The 16,174-nt window shown below is 40.2% G+C and overlaps 2 protein-coding genes across 3 annotated transcripts in view; both read right to left on the bottom strand.

Moving 5' to 3' along the window:
- The window catches only part of RIN3 (Ras and Rab interactor 3), a 40,592-nt gene extending 36,026 nt beyond the window's left edge, over window positions 1–4,566 (bottom strand). Inside the window, exon 1 of the mRNA XM_075282393.1 lies at window positions 4,307–4,566. Within this exon, the coding sequence (XP_075138494.1) occupies window positions 4,307–4,356 (50 nt within the window). The 5' untranslated portion in view covers window positions 4,357–4,566. The remainder of the gene's footprint in view (window positions 1–4,306) is intronic.
- Window positions 4,567–11,437: 6,871 nt separating this feature from the next.
- SLC24A4 (solute carrier family 24 member 4) overlaps window positions 11,438–16,174 on the bottom strand; it is a 57,428-nt gene continuing 52,691 nt past the window's right edge. For both annotated transcript variants that reach the window (XM_075282403.1, XM_075282404.1), the window contains exons 12-17: window positions 14,873–15,026; window positions 14,270–14,436; window positions 13,447–13,561; window positions 12,918–13,030; window positions 12,741–12,806; window positions 11,438–12,289 (exon numbers count right to left, since the gene is read on the bottom strand). In XM_075282403.1, coding sequence (XP_075138504.1) covers window positions 12,137–12,289; window positions 12,741–12,806; window positions 12,918–13,030; window positions 13,447–13,561; window positions 14,270–14,436; window positions 14,873–15,026 — 768 coding nt within the window. In that variant the 3' untranslated portion in view covers window positions 11,438–12,136. The remainder of the gene's footprint in view (window positions 12,290–12,740; window positions 12,807–12,917; window positions 13,031–13,446; window positions 13,562–14,269; window positions 14,437–14,872; window positions 15,027–16,174) is intronic.

Below are 16,174 nucleotides of genomic sequence, written 5' to 3'. Positions count from 1 at the left end.
AAACGCAGCGTCTCTGCTGTGTTTTATAGTACTTACAAAGTGAATGAGATTCTGTTCTGGCCAAACCCATTGCGGAAAAAAAAAATCTGTTACAGAAAAGCTGCATTTTCAAAAACGACTTTTTAAAAAAAAAATAAAAGAAATAAAACACAGCATGTCAATTATACCAGCGGAGATGCTGGCGTTTCCCTATATGTTTATTAAGAGAATTAAATCTGATGAGAAAAACTCAAAACGCAATGAAAAATGCTACAGAAAAAAAATATGATGCATTTCTTCTGCGTTTTGCTATGTGTGGCCTTAGCCTTGGAGTAACCTGATGCTCCAAGAACTAGTGTCTCTGCTACGTCTGTACCTCTGCATGTCATAGGCTTCTCATATACACATACAAGGACAAGCCGAGTTGGAAGGAATAATCTTTGGCCTCCAGCCCTATGAAGATTTAACCAAGACTAGAAAACTTCATTGCTGCCAAAGTTTCCGCTCGTCAGCTTCCCTGAGATCATCCACAGGCCGCATACAAGCCATAAAGAGCTGCAGATCGCTGCTGTGTCCATAAAATCAGGGCAGGAAAGGCCTTCAAAGCCCTGACTTCTGCAAAGGGATCCTTGACACTAGGTATTTTACAGTCTGTGTCCAGCACGGGGACCCATTACAGTTAATGGAGTTATTCACAGGTGGACAGCACATTGACATTATCTGATGTTTTTCACAGATAATTTGCTAGGGGATTGCTGGAAAAGAAAGTAAGCACCATCTTTTGGTACATGTAAATATTGTAGGATGTGTAACGTTCGTGGATTTGTAGGCCACAAAAGGCATAACTAGTGTGAAAGCAGCCTAGACCAGACATCAATGAGTGAATGTTGAGTGAGAGTACAGCTACTAGGCGACTACCTGAAACACACACAGCACTACCCTTCGATTCATTGACGTCTTGTTACAATAACTGCAGACTATTCTCTTTCCTCTTCTGGATGCTTACTGACATTTATAGTTCTGTTTTTTTTTTACATTGTAACAGGACAATCAGATAAGATCAGGAGCTGTTCCCAATCTTTGCATGTAAAGAAGAATGGTTCCATTCCCTGACACCAAGCAGAGATCTTAAAATGATTAAGAACTGACACACAAAGTATAAAGTTGCTGAAGACATCCCTGAGCCATAGGATGGGGGACACATTGGAGATTGTCTGCTGGGACCCCCACCAATCACAATACTGGGGGGCCATTGTTTTCCCATCTGAATGTAGTGGTGGTCACGCATGTGCAGTGCAACTCCATTCATTTCTATGGCACTACTAAAGAGTAGCAGAGCATAAAACTCTGCCATCTTTACAAGTCCCATAGAGCTGAATGGAGTAGCAGTGAAACATATCACCCTTTGCTCCATTCTGACAAATTCAAGGTTTCTCCTCTCTCCTACCCAGCAGTAGCTGAAGGGACACCATCTTTTCTCCATGACAACAATCTATTGGGAGTGTAGGACAGGCGAGTATCAACAATTGCTCTGTCTTGTCAGTCGTCTCAGCCCTCCTGCACTATTACAAGCTGCACATTTAGAGTTAGGGGCCATTCTGAAGAAGATTGAAACACTTGGATCCCAGACCAAGAGATGGGATCACAATTACATGTACAAACCCAGAGATCTAAACAGGATACAGAAAATAAAGTAAAGAGCAGAAAACCTGTTAATTTCTACAGGAAATGATAAGGTGAACAAAAATCCCCTCCTCACCAAGTGACGTGACAAAGAAACAACTTCATGGCTCGAGAAAGTTTCCTGGACTTAATTCATCTCCCAAGATCTCAATCAAATATAAAAAACAAAAAAAACTTTGCAAGTCTTCAGTAGGTGATACCTTTTTTAATGGCTAACTCATAATGATGACAGAATATGACGTTTCAAAGCTTCCTCTGAGCTTCTTCTTCAGATATAACTAAAACACTTTCTAGAGGCTGCATATTTATGTACAACAGGACACATAGGGATAGGATTGTAATCCTATCCCTATGTGTCCTGTTGTACATAAATATGCAGCCTCTACAGAGTGTTTTTTTAGTTATATCTGAAGAAGAAGCTCAGAGGAAGCTTTGAAACGTCATATTCTGTCATCATTATGAGTTAGCCATTAAAAAAGGTATCACCTACTGAAGACTTGCAAAGTTTTTTTTGTTTTTTATATTTTATAACCACTGGCTAACACGGTACCAAAACAAACATTTTCCTTTTACCAAGATCTCAATCAGTTATATATGGAGCATTACCAATATGCAGAGCAGGGCCACGGCAACCACTCAATCTATTAAGGCCTCATCATACAACCATGTGCACAGTCAGTTTACTAGCAGTGTGTTTCAATGGCTAGCACACTGACCCATTCATTTATATGACCCCATACACACAACTGTGTATTTTCACAGTCCAGTGAGCAAAACCTAGGACAAGTCCTGTTCCTGTCCATTTTGCAGATTGTGCTCACTGGCTCCAATGAATGGGGCCATAGAAGCATGGAAGGTGCACAGGTGGAATGAGGATGACATCCATGTGCCATCTGTGCCGGTCAATCATGGCCCGCTAACGCGTACACATGTGCATGTCGCCTAATTCTGAGTGTCACAGACACCAGCTCCTTTTACAGATATTCCAGATTGGAGAGGAGCAGACAGAAGGACAGGTGAAATAAAATATAGCGATAACCATTCCACATCAAGGAATTGCTGACTGTAGGTCAAAATAATACAAAAGTACATATTGTTCCCTGTTAACAGCCACTGTAATGTGGACTGCAGTAGTAAGGAGAATAGGAAATCCCTGTTGCCCATGATCACTACTGTTACATATCTCCAATGCAGAGAAATTCCAGAGACACTTACTTATACTTGTGTGACTGATATAGGTCACTCCACTTATAATACTGCTAGACTATTATAGGCTGCACACATTAGGCTCACCGGCCCTTTAATAATGATGACATGTAACTAGGAAATATGTGGGAGGAAAAAAGGAAACAGAATCCTGCTGGAGGAGTTATTGGAGGCTGCACATACAGTAGGTGTCATGTTGCCAGCCGCAGAACTGACTCATAGAGAACAATGAAAATATAGAACTTTACATCTGAGTTTGTTGGCTCCAGCACAGAAGGCGTTAATGGCGGTATATACAGAGTCCTTGTTCTCCTGCATGATTCTCCCTGGAGTTGAAAAGGCCTTTCATGTTATTTTGTAAAAGATGAAAGATGGAGAATCGAGAACAACTTCAGCCGAGTCACACAGAGATGAAAGGAGCAGAAGGGAAGAAGGAGGAATGTGGGCGCAGAAACTGACATCATCCGGCCACTCCACATGGACAATCCAAGCACACTCCTCTCCTTAAATACTTAAGTGCTGAGTGGGGAGCTAGATCCTTCTACAATGTAAATCTAAATCTCCTTCCTCAAAATTAGCATATACCACTCTTGAAATACTCTGCACTACTTGGGACTATGTTCCGCCCATTCTGTAAATCTCAATCCCTGTTCTCCTCCAAAATCTATGTCATTTTCTACTGAAATACTCTGTGCTGCTGGGAGACCTTTCACTGTGTAATTCTCAGCAATTTAAGTCAAATAGCTGTGCTTTATACACAGACAAGTAATAACTACAATGGAGAGAATAAACATGGCAGACAGTAATACACTGTAACAATAAATGTAAACCAACACATTTGTATCAGGACACATCACAGCCACTAAGTAAACATGACATCAGATCTGTGCACAGCCTTGGAACCAGTTCTAAGCCCAGCTGCAATAACTGACTGCACAGAAATACAGACAGCCATGCCCTGTATAAACAGAAAGACAGTACTGTCACTGTGTGACCATATGCTCGCAATACATTGCAAAGACTGTGACAAAAGTCACAGATATTCCTCCATATACCCATACTTACTGGGGAGATTGTACATGCAATACTTGTGTCTGCAAGAATAGGAGTTGTAGTTCTACCATAACTGGAGTTATACCTATAATAGTCTCATTCAACCAACCATCACCTAAGAAAGACTGAGATCAGACCTGCTTGTTCTATATCCTTTGCAGAAGAATTTGTCAAGCTATAAAGTAGCCCTCACACAACCATAGGAGCTAAGTGGGTTACCTATTATAACGTATAGATAGCTGCCATATGGGACTACTTATAGATGAGTAAAGGCGTTTCTGGGAGCTCAAACTGTTAATAACTTCTGCTGACTATATAAGGGTTATCTCTCAACAGCAGGGTGACCATATAAGTTCACAATATAAATGTGTTTCATTGCTCTTACCCTGAGTCCTGGGGCGTCCCCTCCATCTCTCCCGCTGCAGCCTCTGACATCCTGGTCCAGGCAAAGTCACCAGGGGCTTCTGAGCTGCCTACAGCGGCCCCTGGTCATGCTGGCTGTGTCTGGAGCTTCTGCACACAGTTACACATTCAGAAGAGCAGAACTTCCTGTGTTGTGTTGTGTTGGGGGGATTCAGGAAGGGGCAGGACTAGTGGTCAGGTTATATGAAGCTGCAGCTGGAGAAGGCAGGGGAAGCCCTTTAACCATTTGAGACACAGAATGGCATCTGCCACATCAATGCCACAGCCCTGAGCTGAAAATAGTGTAGAGTTCATTACAGGGACTGTCACTTGTTCCACTTGTAGTTAGAAAATTATATGTGTGCATAGGTAAAAAAATAAAACTATTACACAGCTCCATTCTGTACACAATTGACACTATTATATTAATTACTTTGGTATATTATATTAATATTATATTAATTTAGTGTCATAAAATTGAATCAATTGTCCGGCCTAAAATCTTATTTATTAATTAGGCCAGAGAGGTGAGAAAAATAAAAGAAAAGGGGAAACACAGTGGCTCAGTGGTTAGCACTACAGCCTTACAGTGCTGGAGTCCTGGGTTCGAATCCCTCCAGGAACATCTGAAACCTCTTTAAGAAAGGGGGATAAGCAAGGGCGTAACCCATGAGGGTGCAGAGGCAGTAGTTAGTAACAGGCCATGGACCCCAAAGGTTCCTCTGTCACATAAAATATACCAGTAGGGGCCCCATTACAGATTTTCCATTGGGGCCCTGGTCACATATTCAGGCTTTGTTAGTGCAGTATTTGAAGCCAAAACCAGGAACTGATCATAAGGGAAGAGAACGTATATAGATGTCAGATAATATAAGTCAAGCCTGCCACTTTCTATACATTGGGTTTACCTGGGTAGTGTAAGGTATTATCTGGGGGTTAGAGGTATTATTTTTCTAAACATTTTACAGTACTATGTATCTGGATGTGGGTGTAGTGAGGAAATAACCAGGCGCTGCCAGTATGCAGTATCTATCTGGGTACTTTAAGGGACTATTTGTACAATGTGTGGCATTATCAGATTATTGCAGTTAATACATAAAATGTGGTTACAAAGGAATGTAAATAGAGCAAAATTAAAGGTATGAAGATGAATATAAATGCTGACAACTTGGCCATAACCCATCACATACCTGATGTCTATGGGCATAATATTCCCATAATAAAGCATACCTCAAATTATATAACTACATCATCATAAATGAATAGTGCAGGGGAATATAAAAACCTTAATAAAAAATATCTTTCCTTCTCGACTTCTAGTATTAGGCTTTTCTTCTCCTTATCTTCACTGTTTATCTCTATGAGCTCTGTGCCAATCTTCAGCCTCATACACACAACTCTATGGGTGAGGGAGGAGGAGGAGGCTCCTGCCAGCACATTTACCGCTTCATTTTGTGCAGTTGAAAGAAAGCAGTGTCAGAAGGGCTCCCTCACTCAATTGTCTGCCTTTTCCAGCAGCCTACGCTCCCTTCCCCATATCTATTGGTAAAAAGTATCTCAGCATTATAAATAGAGAAATGAAGAAAACATTTCTTTAATAAGATCCATTACACAGTTTCTTATATTCACCTGTACTATTCCTTTATGCAGAGATGTTTTAGAATTGGAGGTATGCTTTATACACTTACGTCTTTGGAAACCTCTCGGACGACCTACTTTTCTGTTTCTCTCATTGCACAATTTGTAACATATATTGTCTTTTATCATTCAGGAAATGAAAAAGAACACAACATCAAAATTGTGAAACGAAACAGATTGGAAGACATGGCGTGGCACTTTTCCTGTTCTGGAAAATGGCATTTTCCTTTGCAAGACATTTTTATAATCTTTCTTTTAATAACCCCTTGACAATATATAGTGTAAGGTTGTGGTAGGTGGAAGGCTTGGGTGCCCCACTTTCTCACCATAGAGTGCATAGTTAATGTTTGTAAGAATTGATTAAAGGGAGTCTGTCAGCAGGAAAATCAGTGTGTAACTATTGACTTTTCCTTGTAGGGATCTTCCTACACTTTCTATAAATGCCCTTCTTATTCTGCATTGCAGCTCCATTTTCATGGAAATTATTGTTTATTATTATACAAATTAGCTGAAAAGGCCTTTAGGAACGTTTCTTCTGCTGGGACATCACTCACAATGCCTGACTGATGACGTCAAGCTGCTCCAGAAGAGCAAGAGGCCGGCTTTAGACAGTGGCAGCTGCAGACAAAGTGCGACAAAGTGGAAGATGTCACTGAAGCAATGACAGCAATGATGGGCAGCAGTTAGAGGCAGTTATCTAGAAATGCGAGCGCAGCCCCAGCAGTAGAAGAAAGCACTTTTCAGCTAAGACCCTCTGGAAACATCTTGGGGCGGTCCTGGAGGCAGCGCTGCCTCACCACTCACCTATCGCTGCTCCAGCGGTCTCCCACAGATGTCTTTCACTGCGGACCTGTCATGTGACATTTTCAATTACCATATTGACGCGAGTACAAGCCAAGGCGCACTTTTTCAGCACAAAAACTGTGATGAAAAACTCGGCTTATACTCAAGTATATACGGTAGCTCAAATTATTTTATATAGTGTCTAAAAAATATCATGTAACAGTACTATACAGTGTCTAAATATTAGTGCTATATAGTGACCAAATGGCATTTCTACACAGTCTAAATAATACCAGTGCTATACTTAGGATGTATAACAGTTCTTTAGAGTGTTAGTGTCAAATTAATGCAAATCAATGCTCATGTAATAGGGCCAAATAGTAGCCACTACCGCAATACAATGTTACAGAGTGATCAAATTAAACCACCATATAATATCTGAAACGTCTGTGGAGCACATAGCCTTATATGATTGTTGTCAAGATTATGGATAGAAATTAAACCATTTTACCTAGTGCATGTCATATTAGATGAGTCACTTTAAAGTAAGTCTGTCACCACAAAACTAGATGTCAAACCAGCTACAGTGCATTGTAGTGGACACTATCCTGAGCATCATCATACCTTTCAATAGTCCAGCAGATGCACTAGTTCCTTGAAAAACACTGTTTTTGGAAGTATACAAATGACGCTTAAAGAGGACCTTTCGTATCCTCATAGTTGTGTGGCATTATACACAGCTGTGTGCTTTCTAGCGGTACATAATACTGCACATACGTGCAGACATGAAAGGTCCTCTTTAAGTGCAATGGGTGTGCCAGATCATCAGGTCCTGAATACAGAGCCCGTGGAGTCTCTAGCATCCCCCCCCCCATTGCACTTGAGCCTCACTTGCATGTTTATAAATGGCTTTTTGCATTGATTCGGCTATCTAAATACATGAAGGTGCTCAGCATAATGACTCCTACATTGCACTGCAGCTGCTTTCATATTGAGTCGCCTGGTGCCAGACTCCCTTTTAGCTATAATTTTAAGAAACTGTATTACAAGCAAATCCCTAATATAATGTTGCTATCTGAAATGTTACTATACCAGTCCCAGCATAACGTGACCACAGACTGGTATATTCCTGATGAATATGAAGGGAGGAAGCTCTTAAGATTTGGAAAATATGAATTAGGGTGGAACCTCTTCTTATATAATTATGGTTGTGGATTTCTTTTTCATCTTCTTTACTGAGCTAAAAATAATTTACTTTTCTCTATAAAATAAAAAATGATAGACTCCAAGTCCCCACTCATATTACCAGTGTAGATGCTGCTGCTATGTATTACTGGTAGGATGCTTTCTATTAATGGAGGTACTATGACTTAAGTACTGTATAGCTGGTATTTGGACACTATAATTAATTTTTTTAGACACTGTAAAAGTAGTGCCATCTTGTATAGCAGTATTATATGGGAATATTACCCATATTACCAGTGTAGATACTGCTGCTATGTATTAATGGCAGGATGCTTTCTATTAATGGAGGTACTATGACTTAAGACTGTATAGCTGGTATTTGGACACTATAATTAATTTTTTTAGACACTGTAAAAGTAGTGCCATCTTGTATAGCAGTATTATATGGGAATTAAAGCACAGTATGTGGCAATATTATTTAGACACTGTTTAGTAATGCAGTTTCTCCTCTTTGATCAGCATTATTTGGGCACTTTAAGGGACGCTAAACCAGACCAGGGTCTTCAAACTAGGACTCGACTATAGAGGATGTAAGGGTGTTTACTGCACCTGAAGACACCTGTGTAATACTACAGACCCAAAAGTTCAAGTTACCCCTTTGTTTGCACATACTGTAATTCAGCCATGAAACAATATCTACAGTCCTATGAAAAAGTTTGGGCACCCCTATTAATCTTAATCATTTTTTGTTCTAAATATTTTGGTGTTTGCAACAGCCATTTCAGTTTGATATATCTAATAACTGATGGACACAGTAATATTTCAGGATTGAAATGAGGTTTATTGTACGAACAGAAAATGTGCAATATGCATTAAACCAAAATTTGACCGGTGCAAAAGTATGGGCACCCTTATCATTTTATTGATTTGAATTCCCCTAACTACTTTTTACTGACTTACTGAAGCACAAAATTGGTTTTGTAACCTCAGTGAGCTTTGAACTTCATAGCCAGATGTATCCAATCATAAGAAAAGGTATTTAAGGTGGCCAATTGCAAGTTGATCTCCTATTTGAATCTCCTCTGAAGAGTGGCATCATGGGCTACTCAAAACAACTCTCAAATGATCTGAAAACAAAGATTGTTCAACATAGTTGTTCAGGGGAAGGATACAAAAAGTTGTCTCAGAGATTTAACCTGTCAGTTTCCACTGTGAGGAACATAGTAAGGAAATGGAAGACCACAGGGACAGTTCTTGTTAAGCCCAGAAGTGGCAGGCCAAGAAAAATATCAGAAAGGCAGAGAAGAAGAATGGTGAGAACAGTCAAGGACAATCCACAGACCACCTCCAAAGAGCTGCAGCATCATCTTGCTGCAGATGGTGTCACTGTGCATCGGTCAACTATACAGCGCACTTTGCACAAATAGAAGCTGTATGGGAGAGTGATGAGAAAGAAGCCGTTTCTGCACGTACGCCACAAATAGAGTTGCCTGAGGTATGAAAAAGCACATTTGGACAAGGCAGCTTCATTTTGGAAACAAAAATTGAGTTGTTTGGTTATAAAAAAAAGGCGTTATGCATGGCGTCCAAAAAGAAACAGCATTCCAAGAAAAACACATGCTACCCACTGTAAAATTTGGTGGAGGTTCCATCATGCTTTGGGGCTGTGTGGCCAATGCCGGCATCGGGAATCTTGTTAAAGTTGAGAGTCGCATGGATTCCACTCAGTATCAGCGGATTCTTGAGAATAATGTTCAAGAATCAGTGACGAAGTTGAAGTTACGCCGGGGATGGATATTTCAGCAAGACAATGATCCAAAACACCGCTCCAAATCCTCAGGCATTCATGCAGAGGAACAATTACAATGTTCTGGAATGGCCATCCCAGTCCCCAGACCTGAATATCATTGAACATCTGCGGGATGATTTGAAGCGGGCTGTCCATGCTCGGCGACCATCTAACTTAACTGAACTTGAATTGTTTGTCCAAAATACCTTTATCCAGGATCCAGGAACTGATTAAAAGCTACAGGAAGCGACTAGAGGCTGTTATCTTTGCAAAAGGAGGATCTACTAAATATTAATGTCACTTTTCTGTTGAGGTGCCCATACTTTTGCACCGGTCAAATTTTGGTTTAATGCATATTGCGCATTTTCTGTTAGTACAATAAACCTCATTTCAATCCTGAAATATTACTGTGTCCATCAGTTATTAGATATATCAAACTGAAATGGCTGTTATAAACACCAAAATATTTAGAACTAAAAATGATTAAGATTAATAGGGGTGCCCAAACTTTTTCATAGGACTGTATATGAAACATGACCACTCATACCAAGTGGTATGAAAGAAGCAAAGTCTTTTCAGTTTTCTACCTAGTGAAACTTGAAGTTAAAATAAACATTTGCAAAACTTTTTACAGAAACTGAAATTTCCAGGAATGTGTCTGCTCTCAAGCAAACTTTATCTAAAGCAAATATGTACAGCGCTATACACTCCAACATGGGCACACATGAGGCAAACCTCAGCATAGGGTGAGTTAACCCTGCTGTGACGTATACGTAGATATCTGATTGTAGCGGTGTCTGCAATGTAATCGGCTCATTGGTCTGTAATATTCCCAAAATGTAGATCCAGGGACAGAAAATCCATTGAGTACTTTAGTTGCTTGTGTTGCATGATTGTAGGAAAGGTCAATATAATCTATTGCTTCCTAATATTGGCCGTTTCAGACTGGGGAGAACTTTAGCATTTATTATTAGAATAAGAGACTTCTTTACAGATAGAATTGCACTAAAAGAACAATTTATAAACTAGTCAGAATTAAGGAGGAGTTTACTCCGGAAGTTCTCCAAATGGCTTAGGCTTGGGAAGAATATGATTGTCATTCACAACTACTGCTTCTCAAAAAATCTCAGATGAGAATTTGGCTGCAGAACATGTAGTCAGCCCAGGTACCTGACTACCGCATAAGAAGAAAACAGCAATATACAAATTATGTGGTAGTTAGAGGCCCAGTATAAATTTGTATGGGGGCCCAGAAGCTCTGCCTCTGTTCATTTCTATACTTCCCCTCATCTCTAAGCTTTACATCTACTCATTTCAGAGCTCTCCATGTTCCGTTAATCCTTATATCCATGCTTTTTTGCTGCTCACCACATCCGTCTCATGTTTTCTCAATTCCCTCCTCTGCCAATTTTGTGCTTTGTCTCTGTTCATCTCAACCTCTGCCTCTGGTTTCCTCAAGTTCTGCTCACACTGATCTCAAGCTCCATGTGCTCATCTTAAGCTCTGCCTCTAGTCTCCTCAAGTTCTGCTCACACTTATCTCAAGCTCCATGTGCTCATCTTAAGCTCTGACACTGCACTCTTGAAGTTCTGCTCACACTGATCTCAAGCTCTATGTGCTCATCTTAAGCTCTGCCTCTGCTTATTGCCAAACTCCACCTCTGCTCATCCACACCTATAGCACATCACTACCGATCCATAAACATAAAACATTCTGGAATAACCACAGACGTTATATTTGGTATTTGTGCATATAAATAGACATTCCATTTGTATAGATATTTCCTTATCAAATATTGAGCACAATTACAAAGAAGTTCTAGGAAATGATTTTTGAAAGTCTCTGGGTTTCCAAATGTGCATTTCTGAAGTTTCCATTAGCTTTCTTTCCGATTATAAAAAAAAAAAAAGAAAAAAGTGTGCTTTCTTTTTTAGGATAGTCACTTCCCATAGATTCGCATATAAGTGGATAACAGCAGTGTCTTGTCAGATCCCAAAATTCAGGGTGATCCACTGTTTTTGCAATTTTAGCAAATAGAAATTATCACATAGAAAAAGATGAACTTGCATGCAATCTGCTGTGGCGCCGCCATATAATTATCGCTAATAATACAGCATGGGCATACAGTGCACCAGTCAATGAAAGGAGAATCCAGTCCCACCGTCTTCAAGACAACCCGAAGGAAATGTCCTATTGACTTAATAAAATAGAAATCAGCAGCAATTTACACTTCTTCGGAAGACATAACCTCAGCTGGACATTTCACATCTGTCTACCTTGGCGCTGGGTGACTTCAACTTTCAGTACCTTCTAGGAATAACCTTTTTCTGAACTCCACAGCCTGGAGAGGAGGTTAGGTTTTTCCATAGAAGTGTCTTGGTCATAAGGTCAGAACAGAGGTCTTGTAGTCTTTGGCCATCAAAAGTCATCCCGGCACATTGGCAAGTTGACAAAGGTGAAGACATTGTATTCTATCAGTACGGAGAAACATAGGAAGATGGCATACAGAAAAAGTACGTAGTATCCCAGCTTCCTGTCCAATTTCCATTTATTGACATGTACTCCAATGACCTAGAACAAAACAAAGTCAGAAGATGGCATCGGTAAATATCATTGACTTAGGACCTGCCTGATCACTATAATATAAGGGCCCTAAGCAGTCATCCAAGTATCTAAATAGAAAGTAGTGGTGCTGTAAAGAACATGCAAAATCTTTGTTGTGGTATTGATGGTACCCAAGGCATGTAAGGCCAAAAGAGGCATTATGGTGTAAAGTCAAAAGATGCCAAATAGAAATCAATAAGCAGGGACATTCACCACTGACATCTTCTGTCAATCTTACATGCCTGAGCGTCATTCCCCAAATCTAAATGTCCTGTCATATTGGTACATTACGTTACTTTTGAACAATCACAAACTATCAGAGACTCCAACCAAAGCAAAATCTCCTTACAGTCTGTTGTAAATCTAATCTGTGATGGCATCTCTCTATTTTAATATATCAGTATTAAGTTATACTCACAGTGAGTGCAACAGATCCCAGCAGCAGAATGACAGAGTACAATAAGCCTTTACTGTTAATTTGCACCTAGAACAGAAAAGACAAACATATGAATTGTTACCTGTCACTGTATCTGGTAAGTGTCAAACCTGCTCAGCCCCCATCCTGAAAAAGAGGGGTCACCAGCTAGCAACTTACCGTTGATCCAGAGTGAATGACCATTGTTTGTAGCCCCCAGGGGACCCCCAGACCAACCAGGATGTCAAAGACGTTACTTCCTATGGTATTGGACACAGCCATATCTCCAAGACCTGCAAGAAAAAAAACAATGATCAACTGGTGGCTTTAGTCCTAGTTCCACCAAGTATGATTCTGACGCATACTCCCAATATTTCTATTCTCAAGGACTCCACATTTTCCTGTTCATGTTCACTAGTCTTTCCATATTCTTGATTCTAATGAATTCTAAAAAACAACAGCAAACATTTGTAGTGCACTTTTCTCACAACAGACTCAAACCGCAGATATACCCTCCATACTTCAGATGGGACAGTTTGTAGATCCCCAGAGGGCTGCGGCAGCTGTGCCAACCCTATCTTCAGTTGCATATAACAATCAATGAGCCTCAAGACAATCTTTCTAAACATCAGCAGTTCCTACAAGATCAGCAGGAGATAAAGCACAGGAAGAAAGGACAGGTAAGAAGAGACTGATGTGAGCAGCATACCTTGTCTGGCTACGATCAGGCTGGCCATACAGTCTGGTACACTGGTGCCGGCCGCCAGGAATGTTATACCCATTATAACATCAGGTATCCCCAGGGTATATCCAATAACGGTCACCTGGGTAGAACAGAGGAGACATGACTGGTTCAGTAATGCAGACACAGCTCTTTACCCTGTGAAAGCTTTACAGCTGACTATATTACTTGTCACCTAGCCATCCCAGAATCAGACACTGAAATAAAAGAAGTTTGAGGAGTTTATTTACTCCCATTCTCCTATTTATCATCTGTTTTTGGACAAGCCAGATGGATGCAGGAATTGTGATCCATCTAGCACCATGCCTGGCATCAGAGTACAGGAGCCAGGAAAGTTCTATTGTATGAAGTTAGGTGACTATCTTTGTGGGAGATGTAATGGATGCCAAATTGGTTGTCAATCAGCTTTTTTAGGCTGGCTATGAAGCATTTGCTCTTGTCAGATCCTTAATGTTGTCCTCTCTAAGAGATACCTGTCAATCAGCAGCTACGGGACAGGGGGGTGGGGGTGCCCGCATATTGTACATATTTTGGACTGGAACCTCTTGCAGAGCTGGCTGTGTGCTTCAGAATTTAACATAGAAATTCTCTAAAACAACTGCACTGATCCATACAAGTGAAAGCCCATGTCAGCGTGTCTGTCACTGCACTGTACAGCTGCGGCATAAGGGATCTGGTAAGTTTTATTTTTGATTGTCACTCTTTTTTTTCATTCATTTTCATTCTGAAAATCCTTTATATTTTCGCTCTGGATAAAATACATTTCTTCATACAATGAAGTACTACTCACCATCCAGACCATAATGTAGGAAAAAATGGCTATCCATACAGTGGAGAGGACGAATGTCAGCATGAAGAAGTTCTCCCAGCGTGGCTTGCTGCAGTTTGGTACAGTAAAGTACAGCGTACATATTAAAGGCCAGGAAAAAGCCCATTTAAACTGGTTCACACAGCCACCTGTTAAAAGAGAGACGACAGATTGTAAGCTATTTCTTATATGCAATGTGCTTGAATGCATGTATTGCCTTTTATTTTATTCCAATATATTATTTTACTCTGCACAGAATTTCAATTGTTATTGCCTTGGATTATGTTTGAGAGTTGCTCTTCTTACTAGGGATGAGGAAAGGACATGACAACCAATGTTGGCCATTTTTTACGCTATGGAGCACTATCACAGACTTTAATACCTTTCTGTCCGCTTCAGTCTTATATTTCATGTCTGATAATATTCTACATCCCATATCCATGGCCTACTCTTATATTATGGCCTACTCTTATACCCAGGGATAGAAAAGTCTGCATTCACAAATCACAAACATCTTAGGATGCAAACCCCTATGCAATGTTAAGATGATGAAAGGAATAATTGAAAATGTATTACGTCTCTTACTGGGTATTGAAAACGGCACCAGGTAAGTGGTAGCATCATTGTCTTCTTGATAATCATCTTTGTCTCCGTGTAATAGACCATTTTCCAGCAGTTCTTGCTTTCCATCCAGGGTCATTGAACTTACCCCATTAGCAGATTGAAGGAGTCGCTGCCTCTGAGGAAATATAAGGGGGTTACAAACTTATTAAGAGGTTAAGAGTCCCCACAAGTTACGGAGCCACCTAAAAATGTCAATGTGCTTACTCTGTGAAACATACTTGGTAACATACAAAATAGACTTGTATGTACAGAAACTGGAGTCTGACTGAATAAAATCCCCATACTGTAACTGATAACACCACAATACCACGACTGGATAACACCACAATACCACGACTGGATAACACCACAATACCACGACTGGATAACACTACCATTCTCCCTCACTGACTGCCATTATGTTGGACTTCTTGACTGTTCATAATTTTTCAAATGCTTTTGTTACTACAGTTTCTGCTTTTGTCTTTATCGTTGTTTCCCCCATCCCCATGTTTCATTATTTTCATTTGTCTTGTCTGGTGTCTTGATCTCCTTCCCTACTTGGACCTCCTTCTGTGGTCCCTCAGTTGGTACACAATAGGCTGTCCTCTATTGCTTCAGGTAATTAATGAAAGTTGATCAATTGAACATCATGACGAAAAATCATACTCTATATCTTCCCCATTTCACATAATTTTAACTCCCTCTTAAAGTCAATGAAGGCTTTTATGCATTACTATGCTTTGGGGCTGAAGAAAACACTTTGCATTGCGCTCCATTCCATCTTACTTACACAGACGTTTCCTAACTTTATTTGTAGCATCAACCTCAGAAAAAAAACAGGAGGTCGAGGTATGTTTCTCTACTCATATACATTTCATACACCATAATATAATTTGAGACCCCAACTCTCCTCTCAAGTATGCTTTTTTCTAAGCATGCTCTTAACCATTCTTCCCCCATGCGAATGATTGGTTTTTTTTGGGTACCGATTCCAATATTGCCCTCAACCACAGTTTTGGAAAAATTGAACCCTGTCTCATCTTGGTTGAGGCCTCCTCCTAAAGCCAGCTTGCATTTAGCTAACCTTCTCTACAATTATGACTTGACAGTCGCATTGAGAGATCACAATCCAAAGTGCCAGAATTTTTATTCAGTTCCACAGTCCATGCCACCTCTTCTAGAACAGATGTTTTTATGCCCTCTAACTTCCAATGCTACATTTAGTGAACATGGTTGGACAATTATATCGTATTTGTGTATTCCCATAATTTCTGACCAGAT

Source organism: Leptodactylus fuscus, chromosome 7, assembly GCF_031893055.1.
Source record: "Leptodactylus fuscus isolate aLepFus1 chromosome 7, aLepFus1.hap2, whole genome shotgun sequence".
In the NCBI taxonomy this organism is placed as follows: domain Eukaryota; kingdom Metazoa; phylum Chordata; class Amphibia; order Anura; family Leptodactylidae; genus Leptodactylus; species Leptodactylus fuscus.
The sequence above is the reverse complement of the archived record's forward strand: the minus strand, read 5'-3'. Positions and strand labels throughout refer to the sequence as shown.